The 16,557-nt window shown below is 40.7% G+C and overlaps 1 protein-coding gene across 10 annotated transcripts in view; it reads right to left on the bottom strand.

Moving 5' to 3' along the window:
* Positions 1 to 9,956: 9,956 nt before the first annotated feature.
* The window catches only part of MECOM (MDS1 and EVI1 complex locus), an 857,842-nt gene continuing 851,241 nt past the window's right edge, over positions 9,957 to 16,557 (bottom strand). For all 10 annotated transcript variants that reach the window (XM_077290592.1, XM_077290594.1, XM_077290593.1 and 7 more), the window contains 2 exons: positions 13,935 to 14,118; positions 9,957 to 11,335 (listed from right to left, as the gene is read on the bottom strand). In XM_077290592.1, the coding sequence (XP_077146707.1) occupies positions 11,201 to 11,335; positions 13,935 to 14,118 (319 nt within the window). In that variant the 3' untranslated portion in view covers positions 9,957 to 11,200. The remainder of the gene's footprint in view (positions 11,336 to 13,934; positions 14,119 to 16,557) is intronic.

Below are 16,557 nucleotides of genomic sequence, written 5' to 3'. Positions count from 1 at the left end.
GTGGAAGAGCTGTAGCTTCTGCAGGAGGACGAGGAGGAGGAGGAGGAGGGGGTGCGAACGCCTACAGCCAACTGTTTCCTAGACCGTGGGCTAGGCACAACTGTCCCTAAATTGATGTCGCCTGTGGACCCTGCATCCACCACATTCACCCAGTGTGCCGTGATGGACACATAACGTCCCTGGCCATGCCTACTGGTCCATGCATCTGTAGTCAGGTGCACCTTTGTACTCACAGATTGCCTGAGTGCATGGACGATGCGCTGTTTAACATGCTGGTGCAGGGCTGGGATGGCTTTTCTGGAAAAAAAGTGTCGACTGGGTAGCTCGTATCGTGGTTCAGCGTACTCCATCAGGGCTTTGAAAGCTTCGCTTTCAACTAACCGGTAGGGCATCATCTCTAACGAGATTAGTCTAGCTATGTGGGCGTTAAAACCCTGTGTACGCGGATGCGAGGATAAGTACTTCCTTTTTCTAACCAGAGTCTCATGTAGGGTGAGCTGGACTGGAGAGCTGTAGATCGTGGAACTTTCGGGTGTGCCGGTGGACATGGCAGACTGAGAGACGGTTGGAGACGGTATTGTTTCCGCCGGTGCCCTACATGCAATATTTCCTCCTACAAAACTGGTGATTCCCTGACCCTGACTGCTTTTGGCTGGCAAAGAAACCTGCACAGATACTGCCGGTGGTGCGGAAAATGGTGGCCTTACAGTGACGGAAGGGATGTTGCGTTGCTGACTAGCTTCATTGGCCGAGGGTGCTACAACCTTGAGGGACGTTTGGTAGTTAGTCCAGGCTTGAGAATGCATGGTGGTTAAGTGTCTATGCATGCAACTAGTATTTAGACTTTTCAGATTCTGACCTCTGCTTAAGCTAGTTGAACATTTTTGACAGATGACTTTGCGCTGATCAGTTGGATGTTGTTTAAAAAAATGCCAGACTGCACTCTTCCTAGACTCTGATCCCTTTTCAGGGATTGCAGACTGAGCTTTAACCGGATGGCAACGCTGTGCTCCAACAGGTTTTGGCTTTGACACGCGTTTTGGTCCAGATACGGGCCCGGCAGATGGAACCTGTTGCGATGTTGATGCCTGCTGCGGCCCCTCCTCCACCTCCGCTTCTGAACTACTGCCGCCTGCACCCTGTTCCCCCAATGGCTGCCAATCGGGGTCAATAACTGGGTCATCTATTACCTCCTCTTCGAGCTCGTGTGCAACTTCGTCTGTGTCACTGTGTCGGTCGGTGGTATAGCGTTCGTGGCGGGGCAACATAGTCTCATCAGGGTCTGATTGTGGATCTGTACCCTGAGAGGGCAATGTGGTGGTCTGAGTCAAAGGAGCAGCATAGTACTCTGGCTGTGGCTGTGCATCAGTGCACTCCATGTCAGAATATACTTGTAATGGGCATGGCCTGTTAAATGTTTCACTTTCTAAGCCAGGGACGGTATGTGTAAAGAGCTCCATGGAGTGACCCGTTGTGTCGCCTGCTGCATCCTTCTCTCTTGTTGTAGTTTTTGCTGAGGAGGACAAGGAAGCGACTTGTCCCTGACCGTGAACATCCACAAGCGACGCGCTGCTTTTACATTTACCAGTTTCGGAAGAGGAGGCAAAAGAGCTAGAGGCTGAGTCTGCAATGTAAGCCAAAACTTGCTGTTGCTGCTCCGCCTTTAAAAGCGGTTTTCCTACTCCCAGAAAAGAGAGCGTTCGAGGCCTTGTGTAGCCTGACGACGAAACTGGCTCCACAGCTCCAGACTTAGGTGGAATATTTTTATCCCCACGACCACCTGATGCTCCACTACCACTACCATCATTACCAGCTGACAATGAACGCCCACGACGACCTCTTGCACCAGACTTCCTCATTGTTTTAAAATCTTAACCAAAGTAACTTTATTTGTTGCTATCAAACAACTTACACGGTGAGCTATAACTTCAGTATGATTTCAATATCCCTTAACAGGTTGGTGAGACCACAAGGAAAATCAGGCACAATGTTACACACTCTGTTTTCTGTGGCACAAAATCACAGAGATGACACACACGCAGGACTGTCACTCAAGCACTAATGTCAATATTAATCTCCCACCTAATTTATTTATTTTTTTTTCTCAGGGAGACTTTAGAAACCAAATAATATTAAAAAAAAAAAAAAAAAAGGCTTTCTATGGCCCACAATTAGAGAGAGAGAGGTGGCACAACCAGGAGTCAAGACTGGCGCACAAGCTGAAAGGGCAATATTACTCTCCCACTGTTTTTTATGTTTTTTTTGTTTTTTTCAGGGAGACTTTAGAAACCAAATAATATTAAAAAAACCAAAAAAAAAAAAGGCTTTCTATGGCCCACTGAATGAGAGGGAGAGAGGTGGCACACCCAGGAGTCAAGACTGGCACACAAGCTGAAAGGGCAATATTACTCTCCCACTGTTTTTTTAGGTTTTTTTTTTTTTTTCAGGGAGAATTAGAAACCAAATAATATTAAAAAAAAAAAAAATAGGCTTTCTATGGCCCACTGAATGAAAGGGAGAGAGGTGGCACACCCAGGAGTCAAGACTGGCACACAAGCTGAAAGGGCAATATTACTCTCCCACTGTTTTTTTATGTTTTTTTTGTTTTTTTCAGGGAGACTTTAGAAACCAAATAATATTAAAAAAACCAAAAAAAAAAAAGGCTTTCTATGGCCCACTGAATGAGAGGGAGAGAGGTGGCACACCCAGGAGTCAAGACTGGCACACAAGCTGAAAGGGCAATATTACTCTCCCACTGTTTTTTTAGGTTTTTTTTTTTTTTTCAGGGAGAATTAGAAACCAAATAATATTAAAAAAAAAAAAAATAGGCTTTCTATGGCCCACTGAATGAAAGGGAGAGAGGTGGCACACCCAGGAGTCAAGACTGGCACACAAGCTGAAAGGGCAATATTACTCTCCCACTGTTTTTTTATGTATTTTTTGTTTTTTCAGGGAGACTTTAGAAACCCAATAATATTTAAAAAAAAAAATAAATAGGCTTTCTATGGCCCACTGAATGAGAGGGAGAGAGGTGGCACACCCAGGAGTCAAGACTGGCACACAAGCTGAAAGGGCAATATTACTCTCCCACTGTTTTTTTAGGTTTTTTTTTTTTTTTCAGGGAGAATTAGAAACCAAATAATATTAAAAAAAAAAAAAATAGGCTTTCTATGGCCCACTGAATGAAAGGGAGAGAGGTGGCACACCCAGGAGTCAAGACTGGCACACAAGCTGAAAGGGCAATATTACTCTCCCACTGTTTTTTTATGTATTTTTTGTTTTTTCAGGGAGACTTTAGAAACCCAATAATATTTAAAAAAAAAAATAAATAGGCTTTCTATGGCCCACTGAATGAGAGGGAGAGAGGTGGCACACCCAGGAGTCAAGACTGGCACACAAGCTGAAAGGGCAATATTACTCTCCCACTGTTTTTTTAGGTTTTTTTTTTTTTTTCAGGGAGAATTAGAAACCAAATAATATTAAAAAAAAAAAAAATAGGCTTTCTATGGCCCACTGAATGAAAGGGAGAGAGGTGGCACACCCAGGAGTCAAGACTGGCACACAAGCTGAAAGGGCAATATTACTCTCCCACTGTTTTTTTATGTATTTTTTGTTTTTTCAGGGAGACTTTAGAAACCCAATAATATTTAAAAAAAAAAATAAATAGGCTTTCTATGGCCCACTGAATGAGAGGGAGAGAGGTGGCACACCCAGGAGTCAAGACTGGCACACAAGCTGAAAGGGCAATATTACTCTCCCACTGTTTTTTTAGGTTTTTTTTTTTTTTTCCAGGGAGAATTAGAAACCAAATAATATTAAAAAAAAAAAAAATAGGCTTTCTATGGCCCACTGAATGAAAGGGAGAGAGGTGGCACACCCAGGAGTCAAGACTGGCACACAAGCTGAAAGGGCAATATTACTCTCCCACTGTTTTTTTATGTATTTTTTGTTTTTTCAGGGAGACTTTAGAAACCCAATAATATTTAAAAAAAAAAATAAATAGGCTTTCTATGGCCCACTGAATGAGAGGGAGAGAGGTGGCACACCCAGGAGTCAAGACTGGCACACAAGCTGAAAGGGCAATATTACTCTCCCACTGTTTTTTTAGGTTTTTTTTTTTTTTTCAGGGAGAATTAGAAACCAAATAATATTAAAAAAAAAAAAAATAGGCTTTCTATGGCCCACTGAATGAAAGGGAGAGAGGTGGCACACCCAGGAGTCAAGACTGGCACACAAGCTGAAAGGGCAATATTACTCTCCCACTGTTTTTTTATGTATTTTTTGTTTTTTCAGGGAGACTTTAGAAACCCAATAATATTTAAAAAAAAAAATAAATAGGCTTTCTATGGCCCACTGAATGAGAGGGAGAGAGGTGGCACACCCAGGAGTCAAGACTGGCACACAAGCTGAAAGGGCAATATTACTCTCCCACTGTTTTTTTAGGTTTTTTTTTTTTTTTCAGGGAGAATTAGAAACCAAATAATATTAAAAAAAAAAAAAATAGGCTTTCTATGGCCCACTGAATGAAAGGGAGAGAGGTGGCACACCCAGGAGTCAAGACTGGCACACAAGCTGAAAGGGCAATATTACTCTCCCACTGTTTTTTTATGTATTTTTTGTTTTTTCAGGGAGACTTTAGAAACCCAATAATATTTAAAAAAAAAAATAAATAGGCTTTCTATGGCCCACTGAATGAGAGGGAGAGAGGTGGCACACCCAGGAGTCAAGACTGGCACACAAGCTGAAAGGGCAATATTACTCTCCCACTGTTTTTTTAGGTTTTTTTTTTTTTTCAGGGAGACTTTAGAAACCAAATAATATTAAAAAAAAAAAAAAAAAAAAAAAAAAATAGGCTTGCTATAGCCCACTGAATGAGAGATAGCACACACAGCAGTGGCACACAAGCCCTGACTGAGGCCAATATTTTTCTCCCACTGATTGATGTAGTGTTTTTGTGTTGAGGTAGAATTTAGAACACAAATCACGGAAAAAATAAATAGGCTTTCTATGGCCCACTGAATGAAAGGGAGAGAGGTGGCACACCCAGGAGTCAAGACTGGCACACAAGCTGAAAGGGCAATATTACTCTCCCACTGTTTTTTTATGTATTTTTTGTTTTTTTCAGGGAGACTTTAGAAACCCAATAATATTTAAAAAAAAAAATAAATAGGCTTTCTATGGCCCACTGAATGAGAGGGAGAGAGGTGGCACACCCAGGAGTCAAGACTGGCACACAAGCTGAAAGGGCAATATTACTCTCCCACTGTTTTTTTAGGTTTTTTTTTTTTTTCAGGGAGACTTTTGAAACCAAATAATATTAAAAAAAAAAAAAAAAAAAAATATAGGCTTGCTATAGCCCACTGAATGAGAGATAGCGCACACACAGCAGTGGCACACAAGCCCTGACTGAGGCCAATATTTTTCTCCCACTGATTGATGTAGTGTTTCTGTGTTGAGGTAGATTTTAGAACACAAATCACGGAAAAAATAAATAGGCTTTCTATGGCCCACTCAGTGAGAGATGGCACACACAGGGATGGCACTGTAGCAGAAATGCCAATCTTAATCTCCCACAAAAAAAAAACAAAAAAAAAAAAAAAACTGTCCTACAATTACTATCTCCCTGCAGTAATGTAAGCCAGGTATGGCAGGCAGCAATAGGAGTGGACTGATGCACAAATTAAATAAAAAGTGTGGACAAACAAAAAAGATAGCTGTGCAGAAAGGAAGGAACAAGAGGATATGTGCTTTGAAAAAAGCAGTTGGTTTCCACAGTGGCGTACACACAGCAATACAGCTATCACGGAGCCTTCTAGGGCAGCCCAATGAGCTACAGCGCTGAGGGGAAAAAAAAAAAAAAATAGCTTCCACTGTTCCTGCACACCGAAGGTGGTGTTGGACAGTGGAAATCGCTGCAGCACAAGCGGTTTGGTGGTTAGTGGACCCTGCCTAACGCTCTCCCTGCTTCTGATGAAGCGGCAGCAACCTGTCCCTAAGCTCAGATCAGCAGCAGTAAGATGGCGGTCGGCGGGAACGCCCCTTTATAGCCCCTGTGACGCCGCAGACAGCAAGCCAATCACTGCAATGCCCTTCTCTAAGATGGTGGGGACCAGGATCTATGTCATCACGCTGCCCACACTCTGCGTTCACCTTCATTGGCTGAGAAATGGCGCTTTTCGCGTCATTGAAACGCGACTTTGGCGCGAAAGTCGCGTACCGCATGGCCGACAAGCACAGGGGTCGGATCGGGTTTCATGAGACGCCGACTTAGCCAAAAGTCGGCGACTTTTGAAAATGATCGACCCGTTTCGCTCAACCCTAGCTCTAACACTTATTTATTTTGCTTAGTGTTTACTGTGACTGCATTTTTGTTCAAACATGAATTTAGATGTATGCTTTACAGCACTTAACTAGATCATGCATAGATTGTACATTACTTAAACATTACCGTGAGATATCAACAATGGATAAATGATTGTTCCTCTGGGGCGATTACATCAATGTATCTTTGTTGCTTTTATCCTTACATGATGACTACAATTTAAATGGTTCCTTCAGTGTGCCATCAACACAGTGTCCTCAACTAGGCAGTTAGTCATGAGGCAGTGTGAAATCTACTAGTATTTAAGTTTTACCATACGCAAGCAGTGGAATTTCTGTTTTGACCCATAGTTTTTTTAGGGTATTCTTTGTTTCACTCCACTTAAATATTGTTGCACTTTAAAGTATAAAACTTTACCCATGCTCTTAGCGTGTTCAGTTAAACAGGACAGTCACCAGTGTTTTTGAATGTTCTGCTTGAATACATCATCAGATGGTGTAAATCTTATTCTGAATACTCTTATCAGACCACTGATGATCATGCATATCATGAGAGAAATGCACTGGGAGTCTTGTTCATGAGCCTTTATTGGTTTTAAGGCTGCATGGATATTATGCTCTCTGTGATTCCTAACCTCATGATAAAAAAAATAATAATTTAAGCAAGCCAAGAATTACATTTGTATTAAAAAAAATGGAAATTGCAGTGTAATATATGAAGGAAGCATGAACTGTAAAAAACTAGATGGAAGAGTGACTCAGATACACTCATGACAAAGTCACTGGCAAAGTGCTGGAGGCAGGCACTCAGTGTATCTGGAGAGACTAACTCCAGAGAGGTGTTCATGCTAACCTGAACCTTGTGTTTTGCTAACTCTTAGAGGGTGGATTCCCGCTACTACAAGGACTGTGATTTGTTTTCCTGTTTTTGCCCAAATGTCCGTATTTATTTCTACTTCACCATGGTTTATGCCACATGTATAATAAAACTGTGAAGTGTCTACCTCCGTGTACAGCTGAGTGAGCCGATCTACCACGCCCTGTATTATAAAACAAAGGAGGGCCTCATGCACATTCTTGTCGCAAATTGTCATATAGTGTTATTCCTAGACTCCTAAAGTCTATGCACACAGTGCAAAGTCTGCCAAAAATTACAAGCAGTGTCATTCATATATCTATGTGACCGTGGCCTTAGACAAAATTTGCTTTTTCCCACCATTATCTTCTTCTGACCGTGGCTGCTCTAAGCTTTGTGCATTAATAAACAGCATGTCTTCCCTTCCCTCCTGGAACATGCAGGATGAGAGGCCAAGTCTCCTGGGACTCAACATGGTGGGAGGAAGGAGGAACAGGGTGACGATTAAAGGAGCCAGACTCTTGGCTGGTGAGACTGGCCTGATCAGAAGACTGGATGGTGCTAGCAAGAATGCTGGAAGCATTATTTTCTAGCAAACTAATCACCTGTTCACACTGGTGTGGCTTCTGAAATGGTGTTCCATGCCTCCCTGCAAAGTGGGATAGGAACCCATGTGTCGTGGATAGGCGTGTTTCTTGTGCTCCAGCAATAGAAACAGTCGCACCTGATCCATGTCCTCGCTTTCTACATGGAGCATCATCAGCATTTCCACTTCCCCGTTCTTTACCGCACACCTTATGCACGTTTTAATTGTTAGGTCTCTGTAAACCAAATTTCCTTGATTAAAAGGTTTTTTTATTAAAAAAAAAAATTTTCACCTGTGGTAGGCTAAGCAGTTCTTAAAAATTTCAAATCACTGTAATGTCATTACACCACTGTGTAATGTCACACAGAGCAGGTTAAACTGCATAGATGACAATACAGTCAATTTTTTTCACCCACCCGCTCCCTTCCAAACAAAAAAAAAAAAGTGGTCATGTGCAACGGCCATATATTTAGTAATGGACTGCAAAGCCCTAAGCCCTGCCTTGATGCTGTAATCACCACTCTCCCTGCTCCAGCATCTCTCCCTGGGCTAAATGTAAAATATATTTCACAGAAACAGCAAAGCACAAGATTAGGCCTTGGGAAGACATTTAAATTTGATGGTTCAGCAAAGTATCACCACTAAAGGACTCTGATTCCTAGAACTGTACACACAGGCCAGTTCAACTATTCTTTCCCTCCAACAGAACTGTCACTGAACTGTGCAATGTCAGTGAGCCGAGGGTGGCGCCTGTTCTTTTATAAGCTCTGATGAGGTAATGCCGCCAGCCAATCACAGTAATGCCACTACCAAAATGGCTATGGCATTACAGTGTGTGGCAGGCAATCTCTGCATGTTTATTGGGTGTGTAACAGGCACCAAACATGCGGGGCAGGGATTAGAGTATTTGATCTAAGCACCAGCAAGTGCTCGACGAGCGAACATCACCGAGCACGTTCCCTCATCACTACTACAAACACTTTGTGTAAATGTGAACGGAATCTTAAAGCACAACTGCAGCATTTTTTTAATTTCAGTGCTGGAGTGGTGCAACTAATAGTAAGTTCCCTGCCCCAAGTAATATACTTACCATCCTCAGCTGTTCCCAGTGCCTCTCTGATCTTGCACCGCCATGTTTTGATTGCAACTTCTGACTTACTAGAAGTCAGAAGTAAAGGACACAAGCTCTAAATGCAAGTCTATGAGAGCCTCATTTTGGATCTTATAAACATACATTGAACAGCAACTTTGGATTGCCCAGCAACCTGTAGAAACAACCGGTGAGGCACTGATAACAGATGAAACTTAGATTAGTGACTCCACTCTAGCGGTGCATTTAAAAAACAAACAAACAGAAACACTGGAGTGGTGCTTTAAAGTAGTATTCCAGTCTTCAATATCCTATCCCACCATGTAGTGGGTGTAATAATAAAAATATTAGCAAATACTTCCAATTAGAAATGTAGTATAGTTCTTCTGATTAGCCATATCACTTACTTGCAGGGCATTGCAGTAGCTTAGATATCCATAGTTACAACTACTGACAACAGTGGTTAGAACTGTTGTCTTGTAGCACTGGGGTCATGGGTTGAATTCCTGCCAAGGACGACATCTGACAACAGTGGTTAGAACTGTTGTCTTGTAGCACTGGGGTCATGGGTTGAATTCCTGCCAAGGACGACATCTGAAAGGAGTTTGCATGTTCTCCTCTGGTTTCTTTCCACACTCCAAACACATACTGATAGGGAATCTAGATTGTGAGCCCCAATGGGGACAGTGATTATAATGTCTGTATAGCGCTGTGGAATTAATGGCGCTATATAAGTGAGCTAAATAAATAAAGCAACTCACTACACGAGTGGCCATGAGTGATTATGGATATCTAAGCTACTGCAATGCCCTACACATGGGGTAAGCGACACAGCAAATCAGAATAACTATGCTACATTTTTAATTGGAGGCATTTGCTGGTATTATCATCATCATTATTATACCCACTACATATTGGGATAGGATCTTAAACTGGGAAAAGAAAAATCCATTAAACATCTTTTCCTCTGTGTTTAATTATTCTGGAACATACTGTGAATTAAGTGCAAAATAAAAAGCTCAATTATATGAACAATTAAAGTCAAAAAGAATTGCAGTTTCAATATAATTTCCTATAGACTCACATGGAATGAGCTTTGACCCTTCAACATTGTAGTTCTTTATTTTCATGTATTTACTCGTCCCAAAGTAATGTATTGAATGTGTAACAATTACAATTATACAAAACAATTAAAGTACCTCAATTATTCAAAATGAGATTATAAAAAAATAAAAAGTGAAAAAAATTTCGATCCCTCAAATATGGAAAAAAAAATTACACTTTTTTTTTTGTTTTAAAACAGGATTGAAACACTTCATTTTACAAACAAGATTAACAAGAACATAACACACAAGCTTACAGACAAACCGCATAAAACAAATACAATTTTAATCAGGAGAATCATGCGTTCATCAAAAAAATGAAAACAAATTTGTACACGTGAACAAAATTGTATAAAAAAAATTGCCTATATTTTCTAATGTGTTAGAAAATTTTCAACACAAAAATCTGCAGACACATACCTAAATCTGTATCCAGACAATATTGAAATGAGCGAGTGCCTCTGACAACATAAGAAATGTAACAGTGCTTTCTGGAGCCAATAAAAAATAAGAAATAAATACAAGTATACAAGCAAGAAAAGTCAAAACTCTTGACATGATTGTCTAAAAATTAAAAAAAAGTCAAAACATTGATTTGGCAAACAATAAACTGTAAGATATATTAGTGGTATCAACAATGAAAATGGACCTAGATCGACTCTGAGTACAGATCATTGCAAAATTCAGAATATACACATAATTGCTTTTCCCCAAAAAACAATTAAGATTCAATTAAGAAATGATTCCCTGTTATTTTTTACATTAAGTGATAATGTACATTTGTAAATAACTACTTCTGTTTTCAAAGTGTTTAAATACATGAAGCTTATGTTATAGAAATTGTCTATAATGAAGCAACTCTTTCTGCCACACTTGTAGTAAATCAGTGTGCATAAAAAAAAAAATTGTTTTTTTTTTTTCCTTTTTAATTTTGGAGTGCTTGGATATGTGTCGAGATAACAAAATGAGCCGGAAGACTCCTCGTCCTCCAAAGTTCATAGTCTGTCTTTTTTTGCTCAGGAAATCAGCAGCTGCCTTTGCTGTGCAAAACAAAACAATGAGAATAAATAGTTGCTTTTTTTATTTAAATTATTCCATTTAAGGTCACCAGGACTTGAGATGACCCTGCAGGTAATAAGGCATCCTGCTCTTCAGTCTTTTCTCTATTTTTTCCCCTAAAAAGTCACATATGGAAGAGCCATGCGAAGTGTCGGACTTGGTCCCATAGATGTGCCCCCAAATTGTCATACATGACTAACTGAGTGTAGAGCTGTAGATTCTGCAGCTGCTCTTGCCATGTTGTGCCACATGCTGGTAGAATTGTGGCCTGTTGCATGGATTGGTTCCTGGTCAGACAGAGACAGCATCATTGTATATGCCTTAAATGCAGAGAAAACAATGTTAATCTAAAGGAAAAGTTCTGATATTTAACAGACTTAACAACACAATTAAAAAAAAACAGTGACAAAGGGGTTGTTTAGTACTCCTCACTTTCATATTGGGTGGTGAGCAGAGTCAATGAGGTCATGCACCTATCCAATTCAATAGAATAGGGTAAATGCACAGTACGGGTCAATTGTGCATGTGTACCTGCAGGTAAGTGTCAACATGTTGCCATCAGCACATCTCACCTCCTGATGTGAAATTGAGCAGAGCCGGATAATACTACAACCCCTGGCAAAAAATATTTGAATCACCGGCCTTGGAGGATGTTCATTCAGTTGTTTAATTTTGTAGAAAAAAAGCAAATCACAGACAAGGCACAAAACTAAAGTCATTTCAAATGGCGACTTTCTGGCTTTAAGAAACACTAAAAGAAATCAAGAACAAAAAATGTGGTAGTCCGTAATGGTTACTTTTTTTTTTTTTAACCAAGCATAGGGAAAAAAAAATATAGAATCCCTCAATTCTGAGGAAACAAATTATAGAATCACCCTGTAAATTTTCATACCCAAAAATAACACCTGCATCAAATTAGATCTGCTCGTTAGTCTGCATCTAAAAAGGAGTGATCACACCTTGGAGAGCTGTTGCACCAAGTGGACTGACATCAATCATGGCTCCAACAGGAGAGATGTCAATTGAAACAAAGGAGAGGATTATCAATCTCTTAAAAGAGAGTAAATCATCACGCAATGTTGCAAAAGATTTTGGTTGTTCACAATCAGCTGTGTCTAAAATCTGGACCAAATGCAAACATGGGAAGGTTGTTAAAGGCAAACATACTGGTAGACCAAGGAAGACATCAAAGCGTCAAGACTGGAAACTTCTAGCAATGTCTCCAAAATAGGAAATTCACAACAAAACAAATGAGGAACGAATGGGTGGAAACTGGAGTCAACGTCAGTCACCGAACTGTAAGAAACCGCCTAAAGGAAATGGGATTTACATAGAGAAAAGCTAAACGAAAGCCATCATTAACACCTAAACAGAAAAAAACAAGGTTACAGTGGGCTAAGGAAAAGCAATCGTGGACTGTGGATGACAGTCATATTCAGTGATGAATCGCGAATCTGCATTGGGCAAGGTGATGATGCTGGAACTTTTGTTTGGTGCCATTCCAATGAGATTTATAAAGATAACTGCCTGAAGAGAACATGCAAATTTCCACAGTCATTGATGATATGGTGCTGCATGTCAGGTAAAGGCACTGGGGAGATAGCCGTCATTACATCTTCAATAAATGCACAAGTTTATGTTGATATTTTGGACACTTTCTTATCCCATCAATTGAAAGGATGTTTGGGGGATGATGAAATCATTTTTCAAGATAATGCATCCTGCCATAGAGCAAAAACTGAAAACATTCTTTGAAAAAGACACATAAGGTCAATGTCATGGTCTGTAAATAGTCCGGATCTCAATCCAATTGAAAATCTTTGGTGGAAGTTGAAGAAAATGGTCCATGACAAGGCTCCAACCTGCAAAGCTGATCTGGCAACAGCAATCAGAGAAAATTGGAGCCATATTGATGAAGAGTACTGTTTGACACTCATTAAGTCCATGCCTCAGAGACTGCAAGCTGTTATACAAGCCAGAGGTGGTGCAACAAAATACTAGTGATGTTTTGCAGTGTTTTTTTGTTTGTTTTTCATGATTCCATAATTTTTTCCTCAGAATTGAGTGATTCCATAATTTTTTTCACCCATGCTTGGTTAATAAAAGTAACCATTACTGACTACCACATTTCTTGTTCTTGATTTCTTTTAGTGTTTCTTAAAGCCAGAAAGTAGCCATTTGAAATTACTTTAGTTTTGTGCCATGTCTGTGATCTGCTTTTTTCTACAAAATTATACAACTGAATGAACATCCTCCAAGGCTGGTGATTCCATAATTTTTGACAGGGGTTGTATTATAACTTAGACAGGTGTTCCAGTTTTTTAACTTTTTTTTTTTAAAAAACTATATGGCCCTGATTTATAATCAAGACCAGTGTTGTTCATGCCAGCCTTAATAAGGGGCCATGCTGTAGTCAGAGGCGCATGATTCATAAAAAGGAGGACACTTAATGAATCAAGCATGTTTGTAAAGTTGCTTTAGAAACTGGAGTAAGATTTGTGGTATAAAGCATGCCGCATCTCATCAATAATTCGACAACTTGTTATATCCCCAACCAGTTCCATCCCAGCTCCGCCTATTTTGTCCGAGCTAGCCAAAAATGGGTTGAACACGGCAAGAATCGCAAAATGTTAGCACAACAACATATTGTGCAAAAATTTAGCGACTTTCAAATCATTTTTCACCAGAATTCTCACATAATCACTTTGATGAATCAGGTCCTGTGTGTTTACATATGGCAATAATGGAATGATATTCAGAAAAGTTCAATAAGGACTAGCATATTGCCTAAAATGTATCATATCATACATGTTTTTCCACTTTGCAAATAAATTAATATTTATTTTTCTGGATTGAAAAATCTGCACACTTATTCTTTGCAACAGAAAACTGTATTTAATTAAGTCACAAGACATTTACCTGGGATTTGGACTTTCTATATATTGGTTGTTTTAAGTCTTCCGCCAAGTGAGAAGACGTGAAAGTAGAGAGATCATCATCATTGTACTGACTCTCATCAATTTTTCTCATCTTGAGACTGTCAGTGAAGTGCCTTATATGATCCAAAGCAGATAGACCACTTTTGAAATCTTCATCGTCATATCTGTGCAAATCAAAATTTGAAATTGAAAAAAAAAGAATGTTAAATCGGAGTTGTACAGAATTTCCTGGACAGTATGTAAAAATGAAGCCCTTTTTTCCTGGTCAGTAATAAAAAAAAAAATTGAGATGTCAGTGATTTTTTTTTTTAGGATAAAGAAATGTATATAGATTTAGTTTTTTTGGATTGTAATTATCATTTTATAGCTTACAGTGAATGTAGCTGATGTCTCATATCAGAATTTTGGGAGGAGACATGGATCATGCAATCATAATAGAATTATTAGGGTTTTTCAAGGTGTCGGTAAAGAAAAAAAATTGTCTGTACATTATTTTTTGATACGTGGTCGAGAAAAAAAAAAAAGTCAGGTTGGCAACCCTGATGTGAATCATCAATGTCACTGCTAATGGCTGATCACTAGAGATGAGTGAATAGCTTCGGAGAAGTCCTAATCTTGTGAATAGCTACAGCACTTACCGAGCGCATGGGGAACCTGGATACCTGGAGCGCTCCCAATAATCAGCTGTTTGGCACCGCAGCTGCATGTGTCGCGGCTGTGTGACACTCACATGTATGGAGAGCTTGTTTATTGGATTCTCCATGCATGTGTTGCGACTGTCACACAGCCACGACACATGCAGCTGTGGTGACTAGGGTTGAGCGACTTTTACTTTTTTAGGATCGAGTCGGGTTTCGCGAAACCCGACTTTGTCAAAAGTCGAGTCGAGTGAAATCGGCCGATTATTGCGCAAAGTCGGGGATCGACCGAAACACGAAACCCAATGAAAGTCAATGGGGAAGCAAAGTCGGCAGTGAGTGGAGGACAGGAAAACACCTACAGTGCCCATTTTAATGTCAAAAACATCAATTCGTGTCACTTAAGCTTGTGAATCTTAATTTACCTTATAATAATAGTTAGGCATTGAAAATTGGGGGTCATTTGGCTAAAGTTGTGGGGGGGGTAGTGCTGGCTCAAGTTTTTCGTGGGCCCAGGAAACGCAGACTACGTCACGGCGGTGGAGCAGGGAGAGGTTAGTATTTCAACTTTGCAAGTGCTGTGATCCTGAGCAAGCAGGGGGGCCCACTCGTTCGCATTGGCACTGGCACAGGGCCCCTCAAAGTACGGTGTTGTGTTTGATGGCGGAGGCGCCTCCCACCAGCAGCGACACTTTTGCGTACTATGAGGGGCCCTGTGACAGTGATGTCGCCAATGAGTATGCCCTCCCCACCTGATGAAGGAACCTGCACTTTCATCTGCGCCTTCTTTTGTCCCCGTGTAAGGTGGTATAGTATGCGGGAAGGGGAACCTGACTTTCAGCAGGGTCAGATTCTGGCTGTGTAGAGTGCAAGGGGAATGTAGTGGTCTGGGTCAATGTACCAGCAGACTCATGTAGCACTGGCTGGGCAATGGGCAGGATGAGGAGTAAACACAGATATAGGCCCAAATAATAAAGTGGGCTAAATGCAGTTCAAAATTGGTAACAGGAGTAAACAGGGGGCACTGCTTTGCTCAGTGGAGAACACCAAAGAGCGGCAGACACCGTTAGTAGGGCCCAACCAAACTAGTAGGCCAAATGCAGTTTCATATTAAAAATATAGGCTGAAAGCTCGAAGATTGAAGCTCAGGTTTGTTCAGTGGAGGACAACACCAAGGAGCGGCAGACACCGTTAGTAGGGCCCAACCAAACTAGTAGCCTAAATGCAGTTTAATATTCTAAATACAGGCCGAAAGCCTGAAGATAGAAGCTCAGGATAAAAAACCAGGAGAACACCAAGGAGCGGCAGACACCGTTAGTAGGCCCAACCAAACTAGTAGCCCCAATGCAGTTTTCAAACTCCTATAGGCTGAAAACCTGACAATTGAAGCTCAGCTTTTTTCAGAGGAGGACAGCTGTATTGAGTGGCACAGACAGACACAGGTAGTAGGCCTTAACCAAAAAAGTTGGCTCAATGCAGTTACAAAGGTTACAGGGGTACACAGGCAGCATTGGTGTGGTCAGCAGAGGACGATTGCATGGAGGGACCGCAGACAGACTTACTAGGCCTAAAATAAAAAAGGAGGCTCTATGCAGTTTTACATAGGTTACAGGGGTACACAGGAAGCATTGGTTTGGTCAGCGGAGGACGATTGCATGGAGGGACCGCAGACAGATTTACTAGGCCTAAAATAAAAAAGTTGGCTCTATGCAGTTTAAAATAGGTTACAGGGGTACACAGGCAGCATTGGTGTGTTCAGCAGAGGACGATTGCAATGAGGGGCAGACACAGTTAGTAGGGCCAAAAAAGTAATAGGCAAAATGCAGTTAAAAATTTACAGGTTACAGGAGTACGCAGGCGGCCTAGCTTTGTTCAGTGGAGGACAACTGTAAGGAGTGTCTGACACAGTTAGTAGGCCAAAATAATAAAGTGAGGTTAATGTCTGGCAAAAAAAAAATTTCACAA

The sequence above is a fragment of the Ranitomeya variabilis genome, chromosome 2, assembly GCF_051348905.1.
Source record: "Ranitomeya variabilis isolate aRanVar5 chromosome 2, aRanVar5.hap1, whole genome shotgun sequence".
NCBI lineage: Eukaryota > Metazoa > Chordata > Amphibia > Anura > Dendrobatidae > Ranitomeya > Ranitomeya variabilis.
This window is presented reverse-complemented; position numbering and strand designations above follow the sequence as displayed.